This window comes from Mustela erminea, chromosome 18, assembly GCF_009829155.1.
Source record: "Mustela erminea isolate mMusErm1 chromosome 18, mMusErm1.Pri, whole genome shotgun sequence".
Classification (NCBI taxonomy): Eukaryota; Metazoa; Chordata; class Mammalia; order Carnivora; family Mustelidae; genus Mustela; species Mustela erminea.
Window position 1 is genome coordinate 30,682,523 of NC_045631.1, and position 25,847 is coordinate 30,708,369.

At 42.7% G+C, this 25,847-nt stretch overlaps 1 protein-coding gene across 3 annotated transcripts; it reads right to left on the reverse strand.

Moving 5' to 3' along the window:
• Positions 1–1,150: 1,150 nt before the first annotated feature.
• On the reverse strand, positions 1,151–24,061 carry DGKE (diacylglycerol kinase epsilon). Of its 3 annotated transcripts, XM_032320631.1 has the most exons (12): positions 23,886–24,061; positions 22,965–23,437; positions 14,615–14,774; positions 10,874–10,993; positions 8,931–9,074; positions 8,501–8,658; positions 8,103–8,154; positions 6,864–6,977; positions 5,336–5,407; positions 3,029–3,156; positions 2,687–2,798; positions 1,151–2,333 (listed from the first exon to the last, which is right to left on the reverse strand). In XM_032320631.1, exons 2-12 carry the CDS (start codon positions 23,417–23,419, stop codon positions 2,130–2,132), a joined length of 1,719 nt encoding a protein of 572 aa, XP_032176522.1. In that variant the 5' UTR covers positions 23,420–23,437; positions 23,886–24,061; the 3' UTR covers positions 1,151–2,129. The 3 variants fall into 3 exon arrangements, with proteins under 3 accessions (XP_032176522.1, XP_032176523.1, XP_032176524.1); XM_032320632.1 differs by lacking the exon at positions 10,874–10,993; XM_032320633.1 differs by lacking the exon at positions 3,029–3,156.
• Between the last annotated feature and the right edge of the window lie 1,786 nt (positions 24,062–25,847).

A 25,847-nucleotide genomic window follows, 5' to 3' on the forward strand; every position in this document is an offset into this window, starting at 1 on the left:
AACCTCACTGGATTATGAAAATTAAAAAAACAATTTGTTTAAATACACGAGGGTGTTATCTAGACCTGTTCTAAATCCAATGTAACATTATGGTTAGAGTATAGTTTTAACAAAAAAACCTAATCATTTTAATGCTGATATCCCAAACTGTCTTTGATTCTACAATTAGCACTATGGAGTTATATTACAGATAAATTACAGCCTAAAGCAAAGTGAATTTAACAGTATATTTATAAAATGTGACATCTGTAACAATGCTGACCATGAGTTAAGAAATCAAATTCATTATACTTAAAACATGATCAGTCCATAAATGAAAATCTGTAAGACTCTCCCTTCATCAACCTTGATGAAGGTGTATGAAAAAGGTGAAACAGATTTGTTTACAAAATCTTTCAATACTAGAATTCAGCATCTCCTCTTAGGAAACGGAAGAGGTTAATTTAAGCAGAAAAAAAGTATTTTATATATATAAAATGCACTGACTACTGTATCACTACTAAGTTTTTCCTTCAAAACATGGCCTCAGCCTGACGAATGAAATTTAAGTTAATGGATCTGTCATCCCTGAATTGCCATAAACAGATCCTTCAAGGAAGCTAATGTTGTTTTGGAGGATGCATTCTATTCTTTCAGAGACTAACGTCATGAAAGACCACGAAGCCCACAAAATGCGCCATTTGTTAGGAAAACACCAGGCTGGAGGCCCAGTGCCGGAGCAGGCCAACAGACACCAGAAGGGCGCCCTCTAGTGGGGGAAACCATGAAACTAGCCCTTCAGTAAGTTCCTGGCAGAGAGGGTCAGTCAGATAAAGAATGAAATGAAACTTTCAGTTATGCAAAAGTTGTTGTTTGCCAGTGCTTTCATTTCCCTCTTTTTAAAAAATCTTGAGTAATATTTCTGAAGAAGGAAAACATCTAGATTATATATATGTCAGAATTAAATTATGGGTTTTAATTAGTCAATAGGCTACATTTCTGATTTTGACTAGCTGAATTTACGTGATAAACTTATTAAATAAAGCCATATATTGTAAACACTAAACACAAGTATACCACAATGAAGAAAATAAATAAATAAAAAAATATCTCTCTCATTTTAAAATAAATATGATAAAAGCACTTTAGCACAGGATTCTGTCTGTGATTCTTAACAGAATCCATGGATTCTTTTTTTTTTTTTTGAATCCATGGATTCTGTTAAGTACTTTGGATATAAAAGACTACTGACTTCAAATACTACAAGACCACTGAACTTTTAGAAGTTTTTGAGCAATTACTATGACTAATAAATTTTCTGCAGTACTTTTTTTGAATTGTTGATACTGTCTTCTTTTCAGGAGAAACAGGTCAACCATCCAGCTTGAAAACCCTAACTTTCAATCCAAAGTGTTCTCAATGTTAACCTTCACCAATTCACCTATGTGGTTGTCTTCCGTCTACACGGGGTCATAAACAAGATGCTGAATTCGAGTTCAACGTGGTCATTAACAGGGTTAAGCAAGCAACATTTGGGGGTCTGAAAATGCTCTCAAGATAAAAATTACAACAAAAATTTAAGTATTGTCTTTCTTTAACATTTCTCCTTGTAGGTTTTCTGGAAATAGATCCGCAGGGATCTGCTCTGCTGGGCTGCAGAAAGCTGTCAGAGACAAGCTGCAGGAGGAAGGCCCGCATTACCCGTGCTGGCTGGACACATCATCTCCTCTCAAAAAAGCAGGTTCATTTTTAAAATGTTATTGTGTTACCCCTTAAGAATTAAGATGGCAATGATTTTTCCACCTACATCTTGCTGGACGTGTAATGGGCCCATCAATGTGTATTTGAGAATAAGGAATGAGGGGGGCAGGGCTCAGAGCGAGTCCCACTCTCAAATAAGAAGCCCCGAAAAACACCTCACCTTCGAGTAATTAACGTTCTGTGACTTTTTAAAGTTAGTACAATATGACTGGGGTGTTTTCCTGAAAAAGGAACAGGCATCTGTAAACAACCGGAAATTTGGCTGTTTCTGGAATGCTATTTACATAAATGTATCCCCATCATACTACTGGTGAAATTCAGACTAAACAGCTGATAAGGAATTTCTAACTTCTGGACGACCACGTATCTGCCTGCGTGTGGATTTTACTCTAAACTTGCATTTCCTCATCCGTCAACTCGGTTTCCTTTACGTCCTCTTGATCTGAAGTACTGGAGATGTCCTCATCCGTCTGGTCTCCAGAGAAATACAACATGAGTGCGTGCGTCTTGTGAGTTATGGTGACCGTGCAGGGCCCCTGGGCCCACGGCTCCCCATCCACCTGCATTGGCATCATGGAGCACTTCAAAATCAACTGGTTTTAGGGAACAAATAATTAGAACAAAGTCAGTCCCCCAAAGTTTGGAAAGGTCTTCCTAAGTATTATTATCCACAGTCCCTTAATGCTAGTTCTTGAACCTATTCAGATTCCTCATCAATTGTTTAAGAGATTGTTTCTTCCAGAGCTCCAGCCTCTCCACCCCCACCCCCCAACGCCCCCTGGTCACTCCCAGGCCTTAGTGGAGGCTGAGCCACAGGGCGGCCTATAAAGCACTGTTCAAGGGAAGCCGTAGCGGGCAGATCGATCTTCTACAGATCAGTGGCTTAGAAACGGACTTGGACAAGTAGTCTCTGTACATATGAACCACAGAGCAACATCTCACCTACCCGCACTGTATGCGCCTGCCCTATTCGAAAAGGGTTTGCCAGCTTCACTTGGATCTGAGCACAGTGGAAAGAGCCATACACACCAACGACCTCCAGCAAACCATCGTCGTGTCTACAGGCGGGAAAAGGAAACATGGACTACATGAGGAAATGAAGGAAATCAGCCCGTGAGGACGACTACGTTTTCACCGAGGCAGACAATCAACTGGTTAAATATTCATATTAATGAGCTATGCAAAAGAGAAAACGGTGAAGAGAAAATACGAACGGTCTACAGAGAAGAAGGGACAGGCTGCTTTAAAGGAAACATGACATGCCACAAGTGACCACAAGCGTACCTACCTGGCTAGAGGGTAAGTCTCGTCTCCCATCCCTTCCCACAGTCTGCAGCCACCGCCCCAGTAGCCGATGTTCAGAACTATAATACCTTCCAGGTTGGGCAGTTCGACTCGCTCGCCGTCCAGCTCTAGCTTTAAAGAAATCCGAGCAGTTAGTTACCACGAGGCATGGGATTTCCAGACAGAGCCACTCAGGATTCACGCCCACGTCCGTCCACGCAGGATGGGAGATGCCCGTGTAAGAGACTACTGCCCACCCACCGCCCCCAAGGAATCTGCCTTCCTGTTCAGTGACTGTAATATGTTAATTATAGCTTTTTTTTTTTTTTTAACCAAGGTAAAATGGCACAGTTTTTGTTAAATCTCAGTATCTTTTCCCAGCCTTTTCTGGTATGCTGTTCCAGTAGCACCCGACACTCTTTTCCTGTACTACTCCCTTCCTCGGCTTCTGGGAGCCGGACTGCCCTTCCCGGGCGCTCCTTCTCAGTCACTACCGAGAGCCCCCGCTCCTGCCTCACGCCGTGTCCTGGGCTCCTCGCTCTCCTCAGGTTGCATCCTCTGGAGGAAAACCTCAGCCAATGCCACATCGTTACCCACCACCTCAGTGCTGACAGCTCTAGGCTGCTGGTCCGGGAGAGGACCCGGGCCAGATATGCGTGACCCACTGCCCACCAAACACTTCGCACCGACCGCGGCCCCTGAAACTCCTCATCACAGAGCAGTGCGACAGGCGCTTACAAAATGCAGATATGCCATCCTCTGATGACAGCCCTTCGGTGCTTGACTCCTGCTCAGGATGAAATCCCAGTTTACGGGCCAATATGGCCCCTCAGAGATTTGGCCTCAGCTCTCGCCACTTTCCGTCCCGCAAGCGATCCTCCAGCTTGAACTCACACAAATACACCGTGTTCTCTCTTACTTCTGGGTTGCTGCACATGCTCTTCTCAGCCGAGAACAATTCTCGATTCTCTTTTTTGGGATGGGGCAGCAAAGCAACGTTGGCTGAGTGACAGTTAAGTTTATTGAATGATAGAGTAAAAGAATTCCCAAAGAGGGTGGGGACCCAAGAGGGTCACCCAGCCTAGAACAATTTTCACCTCCTTTCGCACTTAGCTATTTCTTATTGAATTTTCAGATTCTCCCTTGTCGTGTCTTCCAGAGAGACTGGTGACAGTCACTTTCCCTAGACAGTTTCCCCAGCCCCTGGGTTATGCATTGCTCTTACTTACTCTCCTAAGACCGAATACCTTCCTTACCATGTCGCCCCTCACACTGTACTGCAATGTGGCTTCAGCATCTTCTCACTGAGTTCGCGGCACAGTGAACAGAGAACAGAGCGAGGGGTTTATCACGGCATTTCCAGCGCCTAAGATGGTGCCTGGCATTTGGTAGGTGGCTTCACAAATAATTTTTATATAAATAAAATATCAGACACACACAAAAATAAAGGGTTACACCATGTTTGCCTCACTCTACCAATGCTATCAGAGCCCAGGACAAAGGAAATATGATAAAGCGGAAGGGAACTGTTTTTATGGCAAACCGTGCTGTTCATCCCATGCCTCGGCTGCAGAGTCTGTGAGTTTGGTGTTCGCCTGCAGGCCACGGCCCTCCCTGGCCTACGTATCCTCAAGCTCCTCACACTGCTTGCTCATTGTTCTCTCTTTTCCCAAGCTGTCTGCCTGGCTCTTCCCCTCTGACTTAATTTACCAGTTCTAGGCTTCTCTGTATTGATATCTTTGTCAGTGCGGTCACTGTTCCCAGATTCTTTCTGGAAGCAAGCAAGGACTACGCGCAAGACTCTGCCATCTCGGATACTGCAGCATGAGCACTTGTTAGTATCCTACTTTTACTGCTCCTGCATCTTCACTCTGCTTTAGTACGTAAGACAGACACACCTCACAGCCATAACAGAAATTACACTCTGTGTTTAAACCTCCTCTAGAGTTCCTGACGAGTCAGGCACTGTGTGAGACTGCTTTGAGTGTGCCATCAAGTATGAAAGGAAGCTGTTCAGCATTAAACAGACTGGAGGTGGATGAACTTGGGATCAAGTCCTGGTTATATGTAAATCTGGGCCAATTATCTAATTCCACGATTTTCTCCTCTGCAGGATGGGAATGTAACAGTACCTGCCTTACAGGGTAGTGGTGACGATTTAGGGGGGCAATGTGTAGAAAGCACTTAATAAACTGCCTGGCACACAATAAATACTCCATGTATGTCAACAAAATATGTTAACAGAAAATTCAGCATTTTTGTTAAAAAAAAGTTGACAATCCAGAGATCACCTAAAACTTTAAAAGCTTACCTCAACTTTTTTATTCAAATCTTTACATTCTTGTACCAAACAGTCTTTGGTTCCATAGAATAAGTAAACAGCCTATGAGAAATGGACAGAAAAGGGGATATTAAAGCAACCTAAGCAGCTCTGGCAGCAACACAAAGATACTGTTAGCAAAGTTTCCCGACAAGACCGTTGAGCCACATTTCCTTAGAGTGGACCAGATTCTCATGGGAAGAATAGGCACTATTACTTTTGAGCTGAATTAGCCCATTTTTCAGGGGGAATGTGAGATAGGAGTGGTTCATGCCAAAATGGTATATTCTCCCAGTTTATCCAAAAAGTTGCATTTTATAAAGAAATATACTTAAAAAAGTCTACCTTTTCCTAATAATTGGGATTACTTACTGAATACAGATCAATCTAGTGAACATTTTATAATTACTTCTGAGTACAGAAAGGTTGATGGAAGCACTGAGATGCTAATTACTAATCATACAAATAGCAACACTTCCTGCCTTAGTAGTAACTATATTAATAAGAGGGGACTCTGTTAATTTAAAATATCTGTAAAATAAGGGGCGCCTGGGTGGCTTAGTTGGTTAAGTGTCTGCCTTCAGCTCAGGTCATGATCCCAGGGTCCTGGGACTGAGCCCTGCATTGGGCTCCCTGGGAGCCTGCTTCACCCTCTCCTACTCCCTCCTGCTTGTGTTCCCTCTCTGACTGTGTCTCTGTCAAATAAGTAAATAAAACCTTAAAAAAAAAACCTCTCTCTTTCTCTCTCTCTCTATATCCATTCATCCATCCATGAAATAAAACCAGGAGAAAAACTTTTGCATTTAATTTTCATATCCTGTTGCTCAATTATCAAAAGTCATTTAAAAAAAATCCCAGGGATGTCTGGGTGGCTCAGATGGTTAAGCATCTGCCTTTGGCTTAGGTCAGGATCCTAGGATCCTGGGATTGAGTCCTGAGTTGGGCTTCCTGCTCAGCCAGGAGTCTGTTCCTCCCTCTCTCTCTGCCTCTCCCACTGCTTGTGCTCTCTCTCTCTCAAATGATATAAGATCTTTGAAAAAAAAAAAAAAATTCAAAATTAAACTTCCACCGAAGGAAATCTCCTGTACTAGAAATCAGAGTCATGAACATAGTTAAAAGCCATGGTAAACAAACTGCTCCTTCTCTTACTTCATCTGCATTTTGAAGTTTTTTGAAGGCAAAGGAATCTTTTTTTTCCACTAATGACTTCAACAAAACTTTCTCCTGCCTAAATCCTTCTAGTTTTAGTTGCCATTTAAGTAAGATAAGCACTGCCACCTAAACAAAATATGCTGTTAAATATTCTCTGAATTATAAAAAGTTTGTCAGAGTTCTAAAATACTCTGAGAAAATATATTTCAGGATCTAATTTGACAGTCTTATACAAAACAGAGGAGGTACATGCTTCTATAAGTCAGTTCTATCTGAATCTACTTGAAAGAGTGCTAGATAGAATTAAACTATTGATTTTTACTGTACCTTCGGTGATAAGCAGGAAATGTTATTTTATCCAACACACCTTATTAAGAATTCTGCTAGAAAACAGAGAGGGTGCCTTCTCACGATGAGCATGAAAATTGAGAGCCATGAGGGCATCAGGTCCAATGGAAAAATAGTTGTTCATGGTGAATTCCTGTGGAAGGGGTAAGAGCAAGTAACACGATATACTTGTCTAAGTCTGTGACAAATGTCAAATATGTAAATCTCAGTCTTTATGTTCTTTGTGAAAATTTAGTACTTTCTGCATTTTTCACTTATAGCTGATGCTATCCAGTGAAGCTTCCAGAAATAAAGCTTCAGTTCAAAAACCGCTAACAATCCATATGAATTTCACTTTGCTGTTCTGGTTAATATGCTACACCACCTCAGATCTTAGCATCGTGTCCCCATCCCCCACCCCCCCGCCCACCGACTCTACTGTGGATCCAGGCTCTGCATGCCTGTGTTCCCCTCACATGTGCCTTGTACTTTCACTGCAACTTGCAGGGTCCCCACTTCATCTATTTCCCACCCTGCATGGACCCCCTGTCTCCATCTCCAGCTGTCTTGCTCCTAAGCACTAAGCCTGCATTTCCAACTCCTGTCCAATGTACCACAGCCTCAAGGTCAAGATGCCCCAAATCAAACTCCTTTTCCTCTTAAACATGAAACGCTTTTGCTTATTTTAAAGTCATTTCCATATACCCAGACAAAACAACCAGAAATGTGGTATAACATGTATCTTCTCTCTTCCCCTAATACTGATCAGCTGCCAGGTCTCCCTCAATTCCACCTCTAGAACGTCTCCTGATGGGCCTCCTGCCGAGAGGCCCCTTGTTCTGCCCTTGTGCCAAGTTCCCAGGCTATTTTTGCTCCATCCCCAGAATATCTGCCAGAAAATACAGAGCTGCTGTCACTGCAGTAGTTGCTGCCCGGGATCTGCTTCCCCCAGGATCTACTTCCTCTGCTAGGAGTCTTTTGTTTCTTCTGTTGATCTAAATTATGTTTCCCTTGTAAGGACCACCTCACACGTCGCTTCCCCTTGAATCTCTCCTGCCTGATATGTTGGGGATGCACTGAGCGCCCTTGCTGTTTCCCCCCACAAACCTCTTTTCAGTCTGACTTAGGGGCCAAGCGCTTGAGTTCCTCTTCTGCTCCATGATTGGCCTTGGAGGCAGTAAGCACCAGATCTCTGTACCCCAGCACCCTGCCAGCCCCATACAAAGGCCACTTCCTCATGGCTGAGAAGCTGCTTGCAACGGAGGCCTGAGACACATACCTTGGGTTTTCTTAAGTTGTAGTACCCTTTATTTGTTACTTGAACCTTCCATCTAAAAAAATGAAAAAAAAAGGTAATTACTACCAAATTAACTGCCAGTTAACTATAATTATTACCAGTCAAGTCTGGATGCCTGGAGATGAGGTTCTTCTATGAAAAGAACATTTGAAAAATTAAGCACATCTAAGCAATGATGCAAATTCTGAGGTAAGTCCTCAGCCTCATGGGTCCTTCAATCACAGCACAGTACAGCAACAAGATAAAAGGCCAGCACCCATGGATGAGTACAAGTAACACCGTCTGTTTCCATTACACTGGAGAGCTACACGAGTCTTCATTTTAAACCAAACAATATTCCCAAAGCTCCAGAAATCCACCTTTTGGGGGATACCACTCACCTGTCTAGTTTAATTGTATCTGCTTCCATCACATTTCTTAAGACCTGTGCGACCGGGACCTCCCCGGCGTACCCCGTGCCCCAGCCCAGGGTGTTGGACAGATCGTTGCCTGTTCCCAGAGGCAAGACTGCGACCTGGGGAATGTACTTTTCTTGTCCCTAGAAAACAGGAGGTACAGGTTAGATTTTTCTCTTCAGACCACCTGTAGGCTCATAGTATTTGGTCAAACACCTAGACTGAAGCAAAAAAGACAACAACATAACAACTGCACGTTGTTTCGCTGAAGGTTACAGGAACTGTTTAATCATGAGATTCAAAATCAGCAATGTCTTCTAACATTCCTCTGCATAATACAAAACAGAACCCAAAGACCGCCTCATGGGCTCAGAGCTGCTGCTGCGAGAGGCACATAGCCCTTCAAGACCGATACCTTAACCTTCATCTCGTCCACCGCGTCCAGGACCCAGCCCACCGTGCCGTCGCCTCCACAGACGAGCACCCGGGCTGAGTGATAGGGAAGAAGAGTGCAAAGCTGCAGGGCTTTGATGGGGGGTGTTTTAGTTACATCAAAAACCTAGAAATGAAAGAAAAGGAAAAATTATTTCTATCCAGCACCAACCTCCACTCATGAGATGAGTACAGACACAGCAGGAGGACAGCCCCGGTTACCATGCGTCTCACAAGGCGCCAGACTCTTGACGTTCCTTGCAGCCCAGCCTGACACTGACCCTGTTTACAACGCGTGAGCCTCGTTCTGGTGACCCGGAAGCAGAGGCGCGGGAAAGTTAAGTGACTTGCCCGTGATTCCCCCAATAATTACGTGCTGACATACAAATTCAATCCTATAGTGTATCTATTATACAACACTGCCTTCTTCCTGTTCACAAGAAACCAGAATGTGCTAAGTTCATCTTTAACCAGTACTTCCTACTTTATACTGGATTCCTCACATCCATTACTAGTGCAATAGAGCGCATATTTCTGGAAAACAGTTTTGCAATATGCATAAAATGACAAAAGATGCAAAGATCCTTCATAACTGTAATTCTGCAAATGATCTAGGAAAATATTTCAAAAACTGAAAACGTCTGTTTATAAAGGTGTTCAATGTGGCCTTATTTACCGTTGCATAGTCTTAGAGACAGACTCAACCTCCAATAGCAGGAGACTGGGTAAACATGACGTATCTGTTCAATTAATTATCTGCATAATTATATTTATAATTATCACATGTATTGTGATAATAATGTAATGTGAATGTCCATCACACCATGGACAAATATCCTTTAAAATAAAAAATACAAATTTTTAATCGGGATTATTACTGTAATGTTAATATGGAGATGCAGAGACAATGAACGGAAAGAACACAGACAAATGAAAACAACAGAGGTATTTGTGTGGGAAAACTACAGGTGATTTTCTTTCCTTTTTATTATTTTTATAGTTTCCTTAAGTTGTACAATGTTGAAGGGGAAAAATACAAATTGGAAGGGAAAAAGTGAATGCCTTTCTGATCGTTGCATGGGTTATTTATAAACATTTCTCAAAGCAGAAGCTACTACCATGTAAACTCAATGGTATGATCCTTTATTCTTATTTTTTTAATTGAGGTATGAGTCACATGTAACAAAATGCTTATTTAAAATCAGCCCATTTAAAATGAACAATTAAATGATTTTTAGTAAGTTTACTGAGTCGTGCATCCACCGCCACAATCCAGGTTAGAACATTATCCGTGCTCCGAGAAGACCCCTTAGGGTCCGGGCGCCTCAGGCAGCCACTCCCCTCCTGTCTCTGGGCACCTGCCTTTTCTGGACAGGTCCTGTAAGTGAAGCCACACTCTCTAGGTCCTTGCACCTGGCCTCCTTCACCCAGCAGGTTTTTGAGGCTCACCCTTGGTAACATGTACATATCAGTACTATGTCCCTGCTTATCATGGAGTCATATTCCCTTGTGTAGGGACAAATTTGGTTTTATTAATTTGCTGGCCCATGGACAGCTGGGTTTTCTCCACTTTTTGGCTATTATAAATATTACTGCCATGAACGTTTGCATTAAAGTCTTTGTGGGACACATGCTTTCACTTCTCTTGGGTTGGTGGCTAGAAATGGGATTGGCAGGTGGTATGGTGAATTTATGTTTAATTTTTCAAGAAATTACTGCACTGTTTTCTAAAGTGGCTACACCATTTTATATCCCCACCATCAGAGCACCTCTTTCTCCATATATTTGAATGGCTTGATATTTCTTAAATTCTTTCTATAATTGAAGGTCTACTGTTTTAAAACATTAACCACCATTACAATGAGGGAAAATGAAAAGCTAAACATGACAAAATTACCACAGAAGGAAACTTTTCTCTTTAGTTACCTGGACAGGGTTTAGGAGGATCCTAAATTCTCCCAGCAGCCCTTCTCCCATGTTAGTTCCACTACGAGAGTTGGCCAGGATGATTAATGGTGTCCAGTGCTTTCCAAGCTTAGAGGCTAGCTAAAAACATTAACGTGAGTGAAAAGGATTTAATATCTCAAAGATGTTGAGGAATACCATTTTCATTTCCTGGTAACAATAGTGCTGTAAATTTGCTGGGAGAAGAACAATGATCCCAGTAAAATGAATACAACATGTAAATCAAACAATTCCCGGAATGGAAAGTGAACTCAGAGATGAATGATTTAACTTGCACTTACTGTATTAATTCTCTTCTCCATTATTCTACATAAGTCACTTGGTGATTCCTGGATACTTATGTAGGAAGAACTAATAAGGTAGCCCATTCTACTAATAACTCAAATTGTTAGCAAGTTTTGACTTAAATGGCGTTAAAAATGTCTTTCAGTAACTTTTCTTCATTGTTCTAATTTTGCTTCCTAAAGCTACCAGAAATAATTTTATTTGTTCTTCCATAGAATTTGTGCTCAAACACCTGAAGCATCAGATCTTTTATCAGTCTTACCTCCTAGGTGATCCATTTTAAGTTCTTTCAACTGTTCACAGAATGAACACAGATTTTCTCTGCTCTCTTACCTTAACTGTCCTCCTCTGGATGTATTTTTTTTTTTTTTAAGATTTTATTTATTTATTTGACAGAGAGAGACACAGTGAAAGAGGAAACACAAGCAGGGGGAGGAAGAGAGGGAGAGAAAGAGCAGAGTTCCCACCAAGCAGGGAGCCCAAAGCAGGACTCGATCCCAGGACCTAAGCCGAAGGCAGACACTTAACAATTGAGCCACCCAGGCGGCCCTCTAGGATGTATTCTAATGTATTTCAGTTTTCAAGTTTGTTTTTTTTTTTTAATTTTATTTATTTATTTGACAGAGATCATAAGTAGGCAGAGAGGCAGGCAGAGAGAGAGAGGAGGAAGCACGCTCCCTGCCCAGCAGAGAGCCCAATGTGGGGCTTGATCCCAGGACCCTGGGATCATGACCTGAGCCGAAGGCAGAGGCTTTAACCCATTGAGCCACCCAGGCACCCAAGTTTTTTTTTCTTTTTTAATTAAAAAAAATTTTAAAAGTGGGGTACTCAGATTCAAGAATCCAGATTTGCACAAAGGCCAAAGTCAAATGAAATTCATGTTCCTCTAACCTATCCATTTCGTTCTTTGCCCCTTCTCCTTGTGGATGTGAGCATGAATGGAGATGTTCCACAGTCTTACTTAGTGATTCTCATTCCTAAGGATCTCAGATTGAATTTAGATACGTTAGGGGATTGTACATTTAAAAAATATGTATCATAGGGACGCCTGGGTGGCTCAGTGGGTTAAGCCTCTGCCTTTAGCTCAGGTCATGATCTCAGGGTCCTGGGATAAAGCCCCGCACTGGGCTCTCTGTTGGGCGGGGAGCCTGCTTCCCCCCTACCTCTGCCTGCCTCTCTGCCTATTTCTGATCTCTCTGTCAAATAAATAAAATCTTTAAAAAATATACGTATCATAACATTAAACATAATGCTTTAAAATTTTTTTAAAAGATTTTTATTTATTTTGTGAGAGTGTGAGCGTGGATGAGCTGGGGGCAGGGTGGATGGGGAAGGGGATAAGCAGACTCTGCGCTGAGTGAGGGGCCCGGGCTCGATCTCATAACCCTGAGATCATGACCTAAACCAAAACCAAGACTCAGATACTCAACTGACTGAGCCATCCATGTGCCCCGATGTTTTTAAATTTTAAAATGTCTTTTTCAACAATTGACAGAATGGGAGAAGAAGATATATGCAAATGACATATCAGATAAAGGGCTAGTATCCCAAATCTATAACTTATCAAACTCAACACCCAAAGAACAAATAATCCAATCAAGAAATGGGCAGAAGACATGAACAGACATTTTGGCAAAGAAGACATCCAAATGGGCAACAGACACATGACAAAGTGCTCAACATCACTCGGCATCAGGGAAATACAAATCAAAACCACAATGAGACACCAATTCATGCCAGTCAGAATGGCTAAAATGAACAAGTCAGGAAAACAACAGGTGTAGGTGAGGATGTGGAGAAAGGGAAACCCTCCTACACTGTTGGTGGGAATGCAAGCTGGTGTAGCCACTCTGGAAAACAGTATGGAGATCCCTCAAAAAGTTGAAAATAGAGCTAACCTACAACCCAGCAACTGCACTACTGGGTATTTACCCGAAAGATACAAACGTAGTAATCCAAAGGGGCACCTGCACCCAGATGTTTACAACAGCAATGTCCATAATAGCCAAACTGTGGAAAGAACCTAGACGTCCATCAACAGATGAATGAATAAAGAAGATGTGATACACACACACACACACACACACAGGAATATTATGTAGCCATAAAACCCCCAAAATCTTGCCATTTGCAACGATGTGAATGGAACTGGAGGGTATTATACTAAGTGAAATAAGTCAGTCAGAGAAAAACAACTATCACACGATCTCACTGATATGAGGAATTACAGAAACAAGACCAACGATCATAGGTGAAGGGAGGGAAAATGAAACAAGACAAAACCAGAGAGGGAGACAAAGACTCTTAATCTCAGGAAACAAACTGAGGGTTGCTGGTGGGGACGGGGGTGGGGGAATGGGATGGCTGGGTGATGGACCCTGGGGACGGTATGTGCTATGGTGAGTGCTATGAACTGTGTAGGACTTATGAATCACAGACCATACCCCTGAAACAATACATATGTTAATTAAAAATAAAATAAAATGCCTTTTTCTTTAGTAGAATACTGACAAAGATGACATTTAAGATATAAAATCCTAATTTGGAAAAGACACAAAATTTAATTTCAAAATAAAATAGTTCAATTCAGGCACCTGGGTGGTTTTTCAGTTAAGTGTCTGCCCGTAGCTCAGGTCATGATCCCAGGGTCCTGGCATTAAGCCCTGAGTCAAGGGTCCTTGCTCAGCAGGGAGTCTGCTTCTTCCTCTCCCCCTGGCCCTCTGCTTCCTCAGATGTTCTCTCAAATAAATAAATAAAATCTTAAAAAAAATAGTTCAGTTATTTTGACATATTCAAGTAGGAAATACAGGCAAATTTTTATAGTTATTCCTTTTGTAACAAAGACTGAGAGATGCACTTATATCAATTTCCAAATACACACATACTGCAAAGTGTCGCTGACACTTCAGTGTTCACTAATTGTTTGTAAGGAGTAGCTAATAAAAGGTAAACTTATCTCTGGGCACCCTTCATAAAGTTCCAAGTAGGAAAATTATGTTAGAACAGTGTGTGAGGAAAATTCATGTTTTCTTTTCATGGATAGTAATAATGAATTTCAAGGCTGGATGTTTATGAGTCATCTGAAGACCTTAAAGGAATACAGATTCCCGGGACCTGCTCTAGACCCAATGACTCAAACCCAGTGAGGGAACCGCACTTGGGACTCTGCATTCTCAAAAAGCTTGCCAAGTGACTTAGATGCAGGCAGGGACTGGGAAACCGGTAAGAGGACATTTCCAATTTCCCTTTAGACATGAAAGGACTCAAGAGCCAAACTCTGAGGCACCTCCCTGAACACTAAGCCTGGCTCTCCGGCCTGCTGTAAGGCTTCCTCCCTCAGTACCCGGTACCTGTCGCACTCTGACTTAAACGGCTCTATGAAAACCAGTTACATAAGGAAAATAGAACTCTGATTACCAGCGCATAATCCGTTTTTTTGTCTTTACGCATCTGATTAATAGAGGTCAAATAACTTGGGGGGATGATGAGGTTTCTGAATTCTCCAAAATCACATTTTTCATTCTTCAGGCTACTTTTCATGCATTCATCATGTACTGTTTTCTGACACCAAATGCACCTGAGGGAAGGAAGAAACAAGGATAATAGTTAATTTTAAACCATAATTTTAATGATTTGTAAACAGATCATTCCTGTCAAAAAATTAATAGTAATCTCATCACCACTGGACATAAGATCTACCAGTAAAAGATTTATAACTCTGCATAGTGAAAACAAACAATCAAGTCTGAACATACCTGGCACTGTAGTCTAATAGTGGTTTTTAAAGTGTGCCCTAGGGCTCCCCAGAATCCTTTCAGGATGACTCTGAGGTTAAAATCACTTTAATAATAAGGGACTTCTGTTGTATCCCTTTTTTATTTTTATTTTTTTAAAAGATTTTATTCATTTGTCAGAAAGAGAGAGAATGCACACAAGCAGGGGAGCAACAGAGGCAGAGGGAGAAGCAGGCACCCAGCTGAGCAGGGGGATTGATGCGCGGCTTGATCCCAGAACCCTGGGATCATGACCTGACCCGAAGGGAGATGCTTAACTGACTGAGCCACCCAAAGATCCCAAGCTGTCCAACTCTTCGTCTTAGCTCAGGTCTTGACCTCGGGGTTGTGAGTTCAAGTCCCACACTGGGCTCTGCATTGGACATGGAGCCTACTTAAAAAAAAAAAAAAAAATCACTTTAACAATAATTCTGAAATGCTATTCCATCTTCCTTCTCTCAAGAGTGTGCAGATCCAATGCAGAAGCAGACAAGAAAATCTAGGTGGCCTCTAAGCCAGAAAAGTCAAACTGTTGCTCCTCTCATTAAATTTTCATTACAATATTTTGTTACATTACTTGAAAAATATTAAAACAATTTCTCATTTTTAAAAAAAGATTTTATTTATTTATTTGACAGAGAGATCACAAGTAGGCAGAGAGGCAGGCAGAGAGAGAAAAGCAGGCTCTTGGCTTAGCAGAGAGCCCAATGCAGGGCTCGATCCCAGGACCCTGAGATCATGACCTGGGCTGAACTGAGCCAATTAAGCACCCCACAGTTTCTCAGTTTAATGTGTAACATGGTAAATGCCAGTAGACATAATCCACATAAAAAAAGTGGGTCTAGAACAGTGTTTCTGAATCTTAATTAAAAACCTCTATGACCATTTGTGAACACTCTATTAAATACAGCACAATAGTCAATTTCTTGTTGGCAGTTAATACAAAACTAGTCTATGCGTTTGCATTCGAAATACACACAGAAGACATTTCCATTCAGATGTGTCTCTCTGGATGGGTGTGTGGGAACAAACAGGAGTAGAGCTGGAAAAGGTCCTGAGTTTCCATTATTAATCTGCTAAGAATTTAATCCACACACAGACAAGACAGAGCTGACCCTACAGACAAAAGCAGGCCGACAGAAAATAATGGTTATAATTAAATGAATTAAAAAAAAAAAGAGGATAAAAGTCTTTCGCCCAAGGTCAACCCTTTTGGACTTCTATTTTAAGGTTGTTTTTTCCGGTGGATGTTCAGATTTGCCAAGTGATTACTGCTATAGACTCAGGAGTCCTATTTACTGCTGAAAGAAGTGTTATCTGCAGGATCTGTTAGAAAACTGTAAAATAACTTACGTACGTTTTGTTAGTACTCGCTTTCAAACCAAGCCTGAGAAACCACAATAGACTGCTTACTGCACCCCAACGCTCCCACCCCCACCTACCGCGTGCACCAGGCACCTGCAAACTGGGTACTGTTACTGAGAATAACCTGCAAGGGTCCCTCTGAATATTTCACACTGCTGTCCTCTGGGAAAAAAAGTAGGGCTGAGGGATGAGAAGAACATTTCCCCTTTTATTCTATATTCTTCTGTATTGCTGTACTACTTGTTTCTAAAAACCAGAATACATTGATAAACTCCCTGTATAAACTTTTAAAATTGTATTTTAAATAATATGAATATATCAAAAAGACATAAAATAAAAATCATCCAAAGACAGTTCCTCTTAACTTGTGGATGTACCTCTCAGTTTTATTGTGCATATACGCTTGTGTTTCAGGAGAGATATGATGTAGATGGAGCTGAACAATACTTTTCTTTCCATGTTATCAGGAATGTTGTCCTATGTCATTAAATATTTTAAGAAAAAATATGGTTTATAAAGAACTATAGTACATCACATGGATGTACTATAATGTATTCAACCTTAAAAAATAAGACATTTAGATAATTTATTTTTCTAAGTATAAACGACATGATTAACAGCCATAAACATAAATGAGATTATTTCTCTGGAATCCTCTAAACCAAGTTACTGACTCAAAGGGCATGCATTTTCCCAAGATTCTTTTCTTCAATAATTTTTCTGAGTATAGTGGACACATAATATTTACATTAATTTCAAAAATACAATAGAGTGACTGATATATGTCTGTCCAGTGTGCTTGTTGTTGTCAATGGAGATGTTCATCATGGCTAATACTTGCTTATCCTGCACATTAGTATTTTAAATTTTTTGATAATTTGATAGAAAACTTTTTTTGTTTTAATTTGGAGGTCTTTGATCACTAGGAGAAGCTGAATATTTTTCTGTCTCTGTGAATTGATTCATGTCCTATATTCATCTTTTACTAGCTTTTAACAACTGCATGCACTTTTTATTGATGTAGGATATCAACCTCTTTTCTGTCACATTTACTGCAAATTTGTTTCAGTTTTCTTTTAAATTTACTTTTGAATGTCATTTTTTGAGAGATCTCTATTTCCCCTTGTGGTTTATTTAAATGCTGTTATGCTTTGAAGTCCTTCACTATTTCCAAACTAGACACTCAGTTCTCATCTCTCTGTCATTAATTTGGTGCTTCTTCTGAGACAAGAGGTTCCACTGAGAATCTCATGAAAGTGTCCAGGCTTCTTGGAATCTTAGCCATCTGTGAACTAAGAGGCACTGCTTTAACCCACCTGCTGTTTATCTTGGTATATAGTGCAATATGAAGATTTCACTTTTCCCCCCAAAGAGGACCTGTCCTAGCATGATTCATAAAATAATCTTTTCTATCCCCATTGATTTGGGACACCTTTATCATTTACTACATTCTCATAAATTTGACAAAGATTCTGTTACCTAAAATGATGGCTATTATCGGCCTTTGCTCTGTAAAGGTAGAGCTAAAATGCTTGCTAGCTGTGCAACATTATACTTTTCCTTACAAATTTCATATTCAAAATTACGACTGGTCTCTTTATGTATTTGTAATAACTGTTTAACCTGACCTAGATTTCAAACCTGATGGGAAAATAAGACATTACTAATAATGTCTTGATATTTTAGTTTCAACAATCATGTCATTTTGATTAATTGCTTATCGTTTTACTTTGCAAAATTTTAAACCCACACAAAAGTCAAAAGTATAGAGGCGCCTGGAGGCTCAGTGGGTTAAGCCTCTGTCTTCGGCTCAGGTCATGATCGCAGGGTCCTGGGATCGAGTACCCCATGTTGGGCTCTCTGCTTGGCGGGAGTGCCTGCTTCCCCCCTCTCTCTAACTACTTGTGATCTATCAAATAAATAAATAAAAATCTTAAAAAAACATATATCAAAATGACCTTCACTCTGACTCTCAGTATTTTTCCCACAGTTGCTTTATCTTTCAATGTGAACTCATATATTGCTGAATCATTTGAAAGTATTACAGACATTATGAGATTTCATCTTTCAATACTTCAACAAGTATTTTCAAAATACAAGGATAGTCTCCTTTTTAAAATATTTTGCATTAGAATTTTTTTCCTACAGTAAACATAGGTAAGTCTACCACCTACATTTCAGCATTAATATCTTACTGTAATTGCTTTGTTACATTTCTATCCATCCATTAACCCACCTAATTTTTGGTGTATTTCAAGTAAACTGTAGATATCAGGATACTTCCTAAATGCCTCACCAAGCAGGCATATCATTACCTAGAGTTCATCATTTATTTATAGCTTTTTTTCTTTTGCTATAAAATTTACATGTGATGAAATGCTAATTAGTACATTTGCTGAGTTTTGACAAATGAACACTTTCATGTAACTAAAACCTTTATCAACATACAGAATATCACCATACTATGTGCCATTCTTGTACAGGAGTATAACTGTTTTATTTTTTAAAAAAGAGGCTTTATAGGGACGCCTGGGTTGCTCAGTCAGTTAGGGTCTGCCTTAAGTTCAGGTCATCCCAGGGTCCAGGGATCGAACCCTGCATCAGGCTCCCTGCTCTGCAGGTGTCTCCTTCTCCTTCTCCCTCTACTTATGCTCTCTCTTGCTATCTCGGTCACTCTCTCTCTGAAATAAAATCTTAAAAGAAAAATTAAAAAAAAAAAAAAAAAAGAAGGGGCGCCTGGGTGGCTCAGTAGTTAAGCATCTGCCTTTGGCTCAGGTCATGACCCTGAGGTCCTGGGATCCAGCCTCCTGTTCTGCTCCCTGCTCAGTGGGGAGCCTGCTTCTTACTCTCCGACTCCCCCTGCTTGTGTTCCCTTTCTCGGTGTGTCTGTCAAATAAATAAATAAAATCTTTAAAAAAAAAAAAAAAAGAGCTCTACAAGGGGGAAAAAGAAACTACTGGCAACAATGTTTATTATTTTCTGTAAAGCTACTTGTTGGCGGTAGCTCTCTTCTTTAGTTTGCTGAAGGAGGCGGAAGAACTGTATGTAGGGTTGAGATGGTCGTGTAGATTTCCACAACAACAGGGGTTGGCCAACTACAAACAATATGTCTCTCACCTGATTTTATGAATAAAGTTATATTAGACCACAGCTACCCCCTTTCATTTATGTACCATCTAGGGCTGGTTTTGTACTATGATGGACAGTGAGTTAAGTGAGGGTCTGCAAAGCCTAAAATACTTAATTTTGGCTCTTTATAGAAAGTTTGCCCACCTCTACTCTAGAAGATGATCTGGTATCTTTCACTGTTTCAGATAATGAATAAAATGAATAAATACTTAACAAGAGAACACAGAAAGGTAAAGTTTAAGATCAAAGCCAAGACTAAAGTGGCCCAGCTCAAAGTCAGAAGCTTTGTTTCATTAATCAGTGTGTCGGGGGTGGGGTGTAGGGGGGGTTTGCAGTGAAGGGGAAGGGATAGGATGTAATGAAGAAAAGGTCTTATCAGTAAAAAGGCACCTTAAGTTTTTTTTTTTTTCTTTTTTAAGATTTAACTTATTTATTTGACAGAGAACCAGAGAGGGAATGCAAGCAGGGGGGAGTGGGAGAGGGAGAAACAGGTTTCCTGTTTAACAGGGAGCCCAATGCAGGGCCAGATCCCAGGATCCTGGAATCAAGACATGAGCCAAAGGCAGACACCTAATGACTGACCTACTCAGGCACCCTGCACCTTAAGTTTTCTTAACAATAGATGAGGTTTTCTTAATAATACTATGAGGAACTAGGTTTAAAGAATGTAATGAATACTTCTAATACAATTCTCTATTTTAGTTAGAAGAAAGATAGGAAGAAGAAAACGAAGACCAGGGAAGGGGTGTTAAGATACTAGGTGCAGAAACACATTACAGAGATTAGGGGTAGATGCGGGAATATATACACGAGAGAAAAAAATCTACAGGGAATGTAGAATCTGGTACAGTGCCTGGGCACAAAATAAATGCTAACTATGTAAAAATAATGACCGAATGAGTATAAGTTAAAGGGCCTTTGTCACTGCAGAGCTTAACTGAGCTGCAGGCTTTAAAATCAGTTATCACATGAGTCTTAACAGTTCTCTTAAGTCTTGTACTTAGATCGTGATACAGATATGGAAGGAGCCCTTGCCAGGGCTGGATAAAATCCAGAGAGGGACAGTCTGGCTTGTGTTTAAAGGTTCTAAATAGGTATTTATTTAATTTATTTTTCTGAAATATCTCATTCCTACAAAAGGTCATAGCAGACAGCAATCCTGCATAACATTATTGGCTAAAATAAATCAGAACACTGCAGAACATTCAGGACACTGTGCTCTTTTCTCCTGGGAATAATAAACACTTCCTAAATTATACAGAGATAATTTCTACCATGGGTGAGGGGTTCTAGTATGCTGGGAAGAAACTGCTCATTAACTGGTAAGAACAAGGAAAAGATCATCACATTCACTGTGCACAAAGGGGAGGATACAACATTAAGGATGAAGGCTGATGTTGTAAAAAGTACATAAAAATAGCAGTCATCCCCCTACTTTAGAATTATCTGCAGGGCCTGCTAGAGCAACAACTACTGGTTTCCAGGCCAAGTTTCTGATTTAGTGGGTCTGGGGTGGAAGTAGGGTTGCCAGGAAAATAGAAGATGCTTGATTAAATTTCAATTTCAGATAAACAAATAATTTTTTGGTATAAGTCTGTCCCAAATATTGCAAATGATTTATTTTGTTCACTAATCTGGCAAACTAGAATTTGCATTTCTAACAAGTTTCCAAATGACGCTAATGCTGCTGGTCTAGGGAACCTACTTTGAGAACCACTGAAATACAGACCGTTATGTCATCATCAAGAAGGAAAAATTGGGGCCTGGGGGTGAGTAGAAGATCAGGTAAGGGTTCCTGGAGGAAAGGGCACCAGACCAGTCTCTAAGGATGCCTAGCAGCTAGCCAGGTGAGGAAAGTCTTGAGAAAGAGAAGGACAGAAGAAAAAGCCTGGTATTTTAAGGAAGGCATAGCCAGCTTGGCATTGCGGGCACATCAAGTTTAATGCCATTGGTAGCAGGTAAACCTGGAAGGGCAAGCAAGGTCTGGAGAGTGCATAATACCCTGGGTACCATGGCAAGCACTTGAAGTTTACACCGGAAGACCATCAGGGTAAGTGATGGGAGCAAGTGAAGGGGTTTACTCAGAGCAGGGACTGGGTCAGATATGCTTTTCTATTATTACTCAGGCAGAGGATCAGAGCACTAGGATTATCTGTTAAGGAGTATGTGAAGCAGTTAAGATATTTATGGAAGCCATTTCTATCTAATTCTGCAGACACAAAGAAGGGAAGGGAATAAGATGCAAGTATTGTCTCTTTCCAACTAACCCCAGTTTTTGAAGACTAAAGCTTACCTATAGAGAGAATTATGAAATTTACCTAAAGACGCTGGTAACCTAGCCCTCACTGATGCCAAAAGAACAACATCTAAATTCGAAAGATACCAAATAAAAATCAATGGTTATAAAACTCTGTAGTTGTTCAAAATTTTTGAGTCTAAAGCTGATGTGTAAAACTGTTAAAAATAAGATTTAAAAATAGGTGTTGACCTAACAATGCTCATGCTAAGTTAAAAAAAAAAAAAAAAGGTGGGGGGGGGATTTTGAAGTAAAATAAAAAATAAAGATAAAAAAGTAACTTGTCATCCATTGTCAGCCTGCTATTTTAGTTTCTAAACACACTTAGGGCCCTTTTTGCTTGTCAGAAATAAAACTCATGACAATGAAGATGTCCAGACCTAAGGCTGAGCCAAGGGTAGGATGTCGGTGTGCCTAACCCTATACTGGGGGTTAGAAATTCCAGACACAGGTCTATCTTACCACCAAGTAAAATTCTCTCAACTGTAAAATGAGAGCAGATGATCGCAGAAGCAACTTCTCCTAATTATCAATCTTTAACAACAGCCAAAGGCGTCTTCCTCTATTTTCAGATAGTATTTAACGTTAATGTTTCGTCTGGTGTCTGTTATTTAGAAGCCACTAAAATATTCTTAGCTTAACCAAAGATTCTGGTCTGAGATGCTACATGTCCTGGAAGGCCATATGGCAAAAGCAGAGTCCCTCTAAGTGCTGTCTTTCACTACAGCACCAATACCTATATCCGAAAACAATGCCCCCAACGCCTCTAGGGAACCGCACTCCCTTTCACTGCCCATTCATAATACCGCTGATCCTGAGGAGGATCAGTTTCCTGAGTCTGGGGGAAAGCTAATTTGTCCATACTTCCATTCTCCTTACTTAAAATGGAGATAATCAACAGGAACGAAAGCCAACAAATAACACACAGTGGCTATGAAGTGTGTAGCACTTAGAGACCTTGGGATCTAAGTGCCAAGTTTTATTACCCAAAAGGGCAGCCTGGATGAGGAGTGGGGGGCTGGATGTATCATCTGAGCAAATGACTACTGCAAAGCTGCCCTGCCTGTCCAATTCCAGGGACATTTATGGGCTTGCTTCCTTGAAGTGGGCAGTTTAGGCCATTTGCAGAGATCAAGGCAGGCCTCTCCGCCCACTCCACGACATCCTGACTCCAACGCCGCCATCTAGGGCACAAAGGGCTTACCTGGAATCGCAGAGCTTGGGCTGGCTGCCGCACTGCTGCTTGCAGACCACGCAGTAGCTGCACAGGGGCACGTTGCCCCGGATCCAGTGGTGGGGCATGGCGTCCAGGGCCCTGCCGTCACTCTTGAGCATGATCTCCTTGCACGGGAAGCGCTTGTCGGCCTTCTTGAGGCAGCCCTCGTCCACGCGCAGCCCGCAGCAGTCGCAGAAGGCGCCCAGCAGAATGTGCTGCGCGCACACGCAGCAGTAGGTGGGCTGGCTGAACAGGTCCGTGTCGCGCCAGCCGTGCTTGCTCTTGCGGAAGATGTCCCTGCGATGTAGCTGGCGGCGCGACCGCTGGAGGCTGCACCAGAAGGTGATGAACACGGGCAGAAGCACCGAGCACAGCGTCCACAGGACCAGGTGCCCGTCGGCAAACAGGCCCTCGTAGGGCGCCGGCCGCTTCTCCGCTTCCATCTCGTCCGAGGCCGATTTCTAACAGAGAGAAACAGGCGAGGTCCACTCGGGGCTCGCGGTTCCCCACCGCCCTCCGCCTTTCAGGGGACCCCGAGGGAGCCGTCCGCGCGGGTGGCCCTGCTGTCTCCCCCGCCTCTCGACCCCGTAGGCTCCCACCGAGCCGCGCCGAGGGGGCGGCACCCAGCGCGGTCACGCTCCGCCGAGCGCCGGCACGGGAGAAACGAACTGGCGGCCCTCGGCGGGGAGACGACCGCGAAGCTCGGCGCCCTGAGCTCTGCGCGCGGTGGCGCACGTGGGCCGCGCGGCGCCGGCGGCGTCCGTGACCGTTAGCCCGGGGCCCGCACTCCGCGGCCGAGCGCAGCCGCGCGCAGCCGCTCGGGCCGGGCGCGGCCTCCCGCAGGCCCCCACCCGCTCACCCCTCTCCCGAGGCCTCGCGACCGGCCTCCGCCCTCCCCTCGAGCCCTACCTGGCGCGGGCGGCGGCGCTGCTGCGGGGCCCAGGGCTGGAGCCGCCCTCGCGCCGCCGCGCTCACAAGCGCTTCTCCGGTGCCTGCCGGGGCGCCGACGCCAGCGAAGGGCGCCGCGAGCCGCACGCACGCCGAGCCCGGCGGCGCGACCGCGGGCGGGGGCGGGGCCTGCCGCGCGAGCCCCGGGGCGGGGCGGAGGTGTGAGGTGGGACGCGGGGGCTGATGGACCTCGGGGGGCGGGCCTTGGGGGGAAAGGGTGGGGCCGGGAGGAAGGAGCTGGGGAAGTGGGTGTGGCTTAGGGAGAACAGTGGGCGGAGTAACAGTAAGGTGGGGGCGGTAGAGAGGACGCGAGTTTGAACCGCGCTAGGCTGTAGCCTTGGAAGTTCTAGCATGAGTGATTTACAGCGAGCTTGTCTATGACCTTCACCTTCCCCCACCTCCCTCACTGTCTGGCAGAGGTGGGAGCCCGCCCGGTTTCGAATGATGGAAGGGAGAAAACCGAAAGTTTTGAGAGTGTTACATGCTAAAAGAATGGGACAATCCAGGTAAAAAAAATAGATGTCACCTGAGTGCTTGCCAGTTTATTAAACGCGTTGGCTTATTGTGGTCCACGCACTCTGCCAGGAGTCCCAGCCCTCGCAGAGTGCCGGGCGTGTTGTAACAAGCCTGACAAGAAGCGTTTATTTAGACCTATTAATAATGGCTTTCTGCATCCCCGGTGCTAGGCACCAGGCTGAGTTTAGCATCCCCATTTTCCAGATAAGGAAAACCAAGGCATAGACCCGTAGAGAAACATGTTTGATGCTCCAAAGTCAATGTTGGGACTGAGATCCCTTTTAGCTGGTCATCCAGGGGCACCTGGGTGGCTCAGTGGATTAAAGCCTCTGCCTTCGGCTCTACTCAGCTACGAGCCTACTCCCCTCCACCCCCCACCCCCTACCGTCTGCCTCTCTGTCTACTTGTGATCTCTGTCTGTCAAATAAATTAAAAAAAAAAAAATCTTTAAGTTGGTCATCCAAATTAGCTTTAATCCTAATTAAACCATCAGAGTGTCTCCTGTTTCATTTCGAAGAACCTTGCCCCCCGGGGATCTTGTTAAAAATGCAGATTCTAATTCCATTTCTTGGAGAAGAGGCATGAGGGTCTGCATTTCTGACACATGTCCAGAGATGCTGATGCTGAGGGTTCCCGGGACACACTTGGAGCGGTCAGGGTAAGTATTTAACCATTTGGATTGTGAAGACTGGGGCTGGCTGTATTGGAGGTGGGATCAGTGTCAGGCGGTGTGGTGAGGCTTGGAGCACATCGATCCTGGCCACACACGTCTGTGGATCCTAGTTGAAGTAGAGCCCTTAATGTAGCTTCTATTTGAAAACATAACAAAGAACATACTTTTAAAAATTGAGGGTTTAAAAAAAATTCCCACTATAGAACATTTGGAAAATATAGAAAAGATATTTTCTTTATTATTATAAAAAGGGAAGAAGGATCATCCCTCTCTCACCCCTAAGACAACCTGTGTTTGCACATCTTGGCACGTTTTTTCCATTAATTTCTATGAAAACTGTGGTTTGCTTTTTTCTTTTTTTTAAATTTTTTTTATTTTTTATAAACATATAATATATTTTTATCCCCAGGGGTACAGGTCTGTGAATCCCCAGGTTTACACACTTCACAGCACTCACCATAGCACATACCCTTCCCAATGTCCATAACCCCACCCCCTCCCCCAATCCCCTCCCCCCAGCAACCCTCAGTTTGTTTGGTGAGATTAAGAGTCACTTATGGTTTGTCTCCCTCCCAATCCCATCTTGTTTCATTTATTCTTCTCCTACCCCCTTAACCCCCCATGTTGCATCTCCACTTCCTCATATCAGGGAGATCATATGATAGTTGTCTTTCTCTGCTTGACTTATTTCGCTAAGCATGATACCCTCTAGTTCCATCCACGTCGTCACAAAT

Bases quoted from the DNA above. Each gene is read 5' to 3' on its own strand.
- DGKE (XM_032320631.1), bottom strand. From the start codon at position 23,419: ATGGAAGCGGAGAAGCGGCCGGCGCCCTACGAGGGCCTGTTTGCCGAC. The intron at 9,075-10,873 runs GTAACTAAAGAG...TTTCATTTCTAG, and splicing joins TCCTCCTAAACCCTGTCCAG to GTTTTTGATGTAACTAAAAC. The intron at 6,978-8,102 runs GTATGTGTCTCA...CCCCTTCCACAG, and splicing joins ACAACTTAAGAAAACCCAAG to GAATTCACCATGAACAACTA.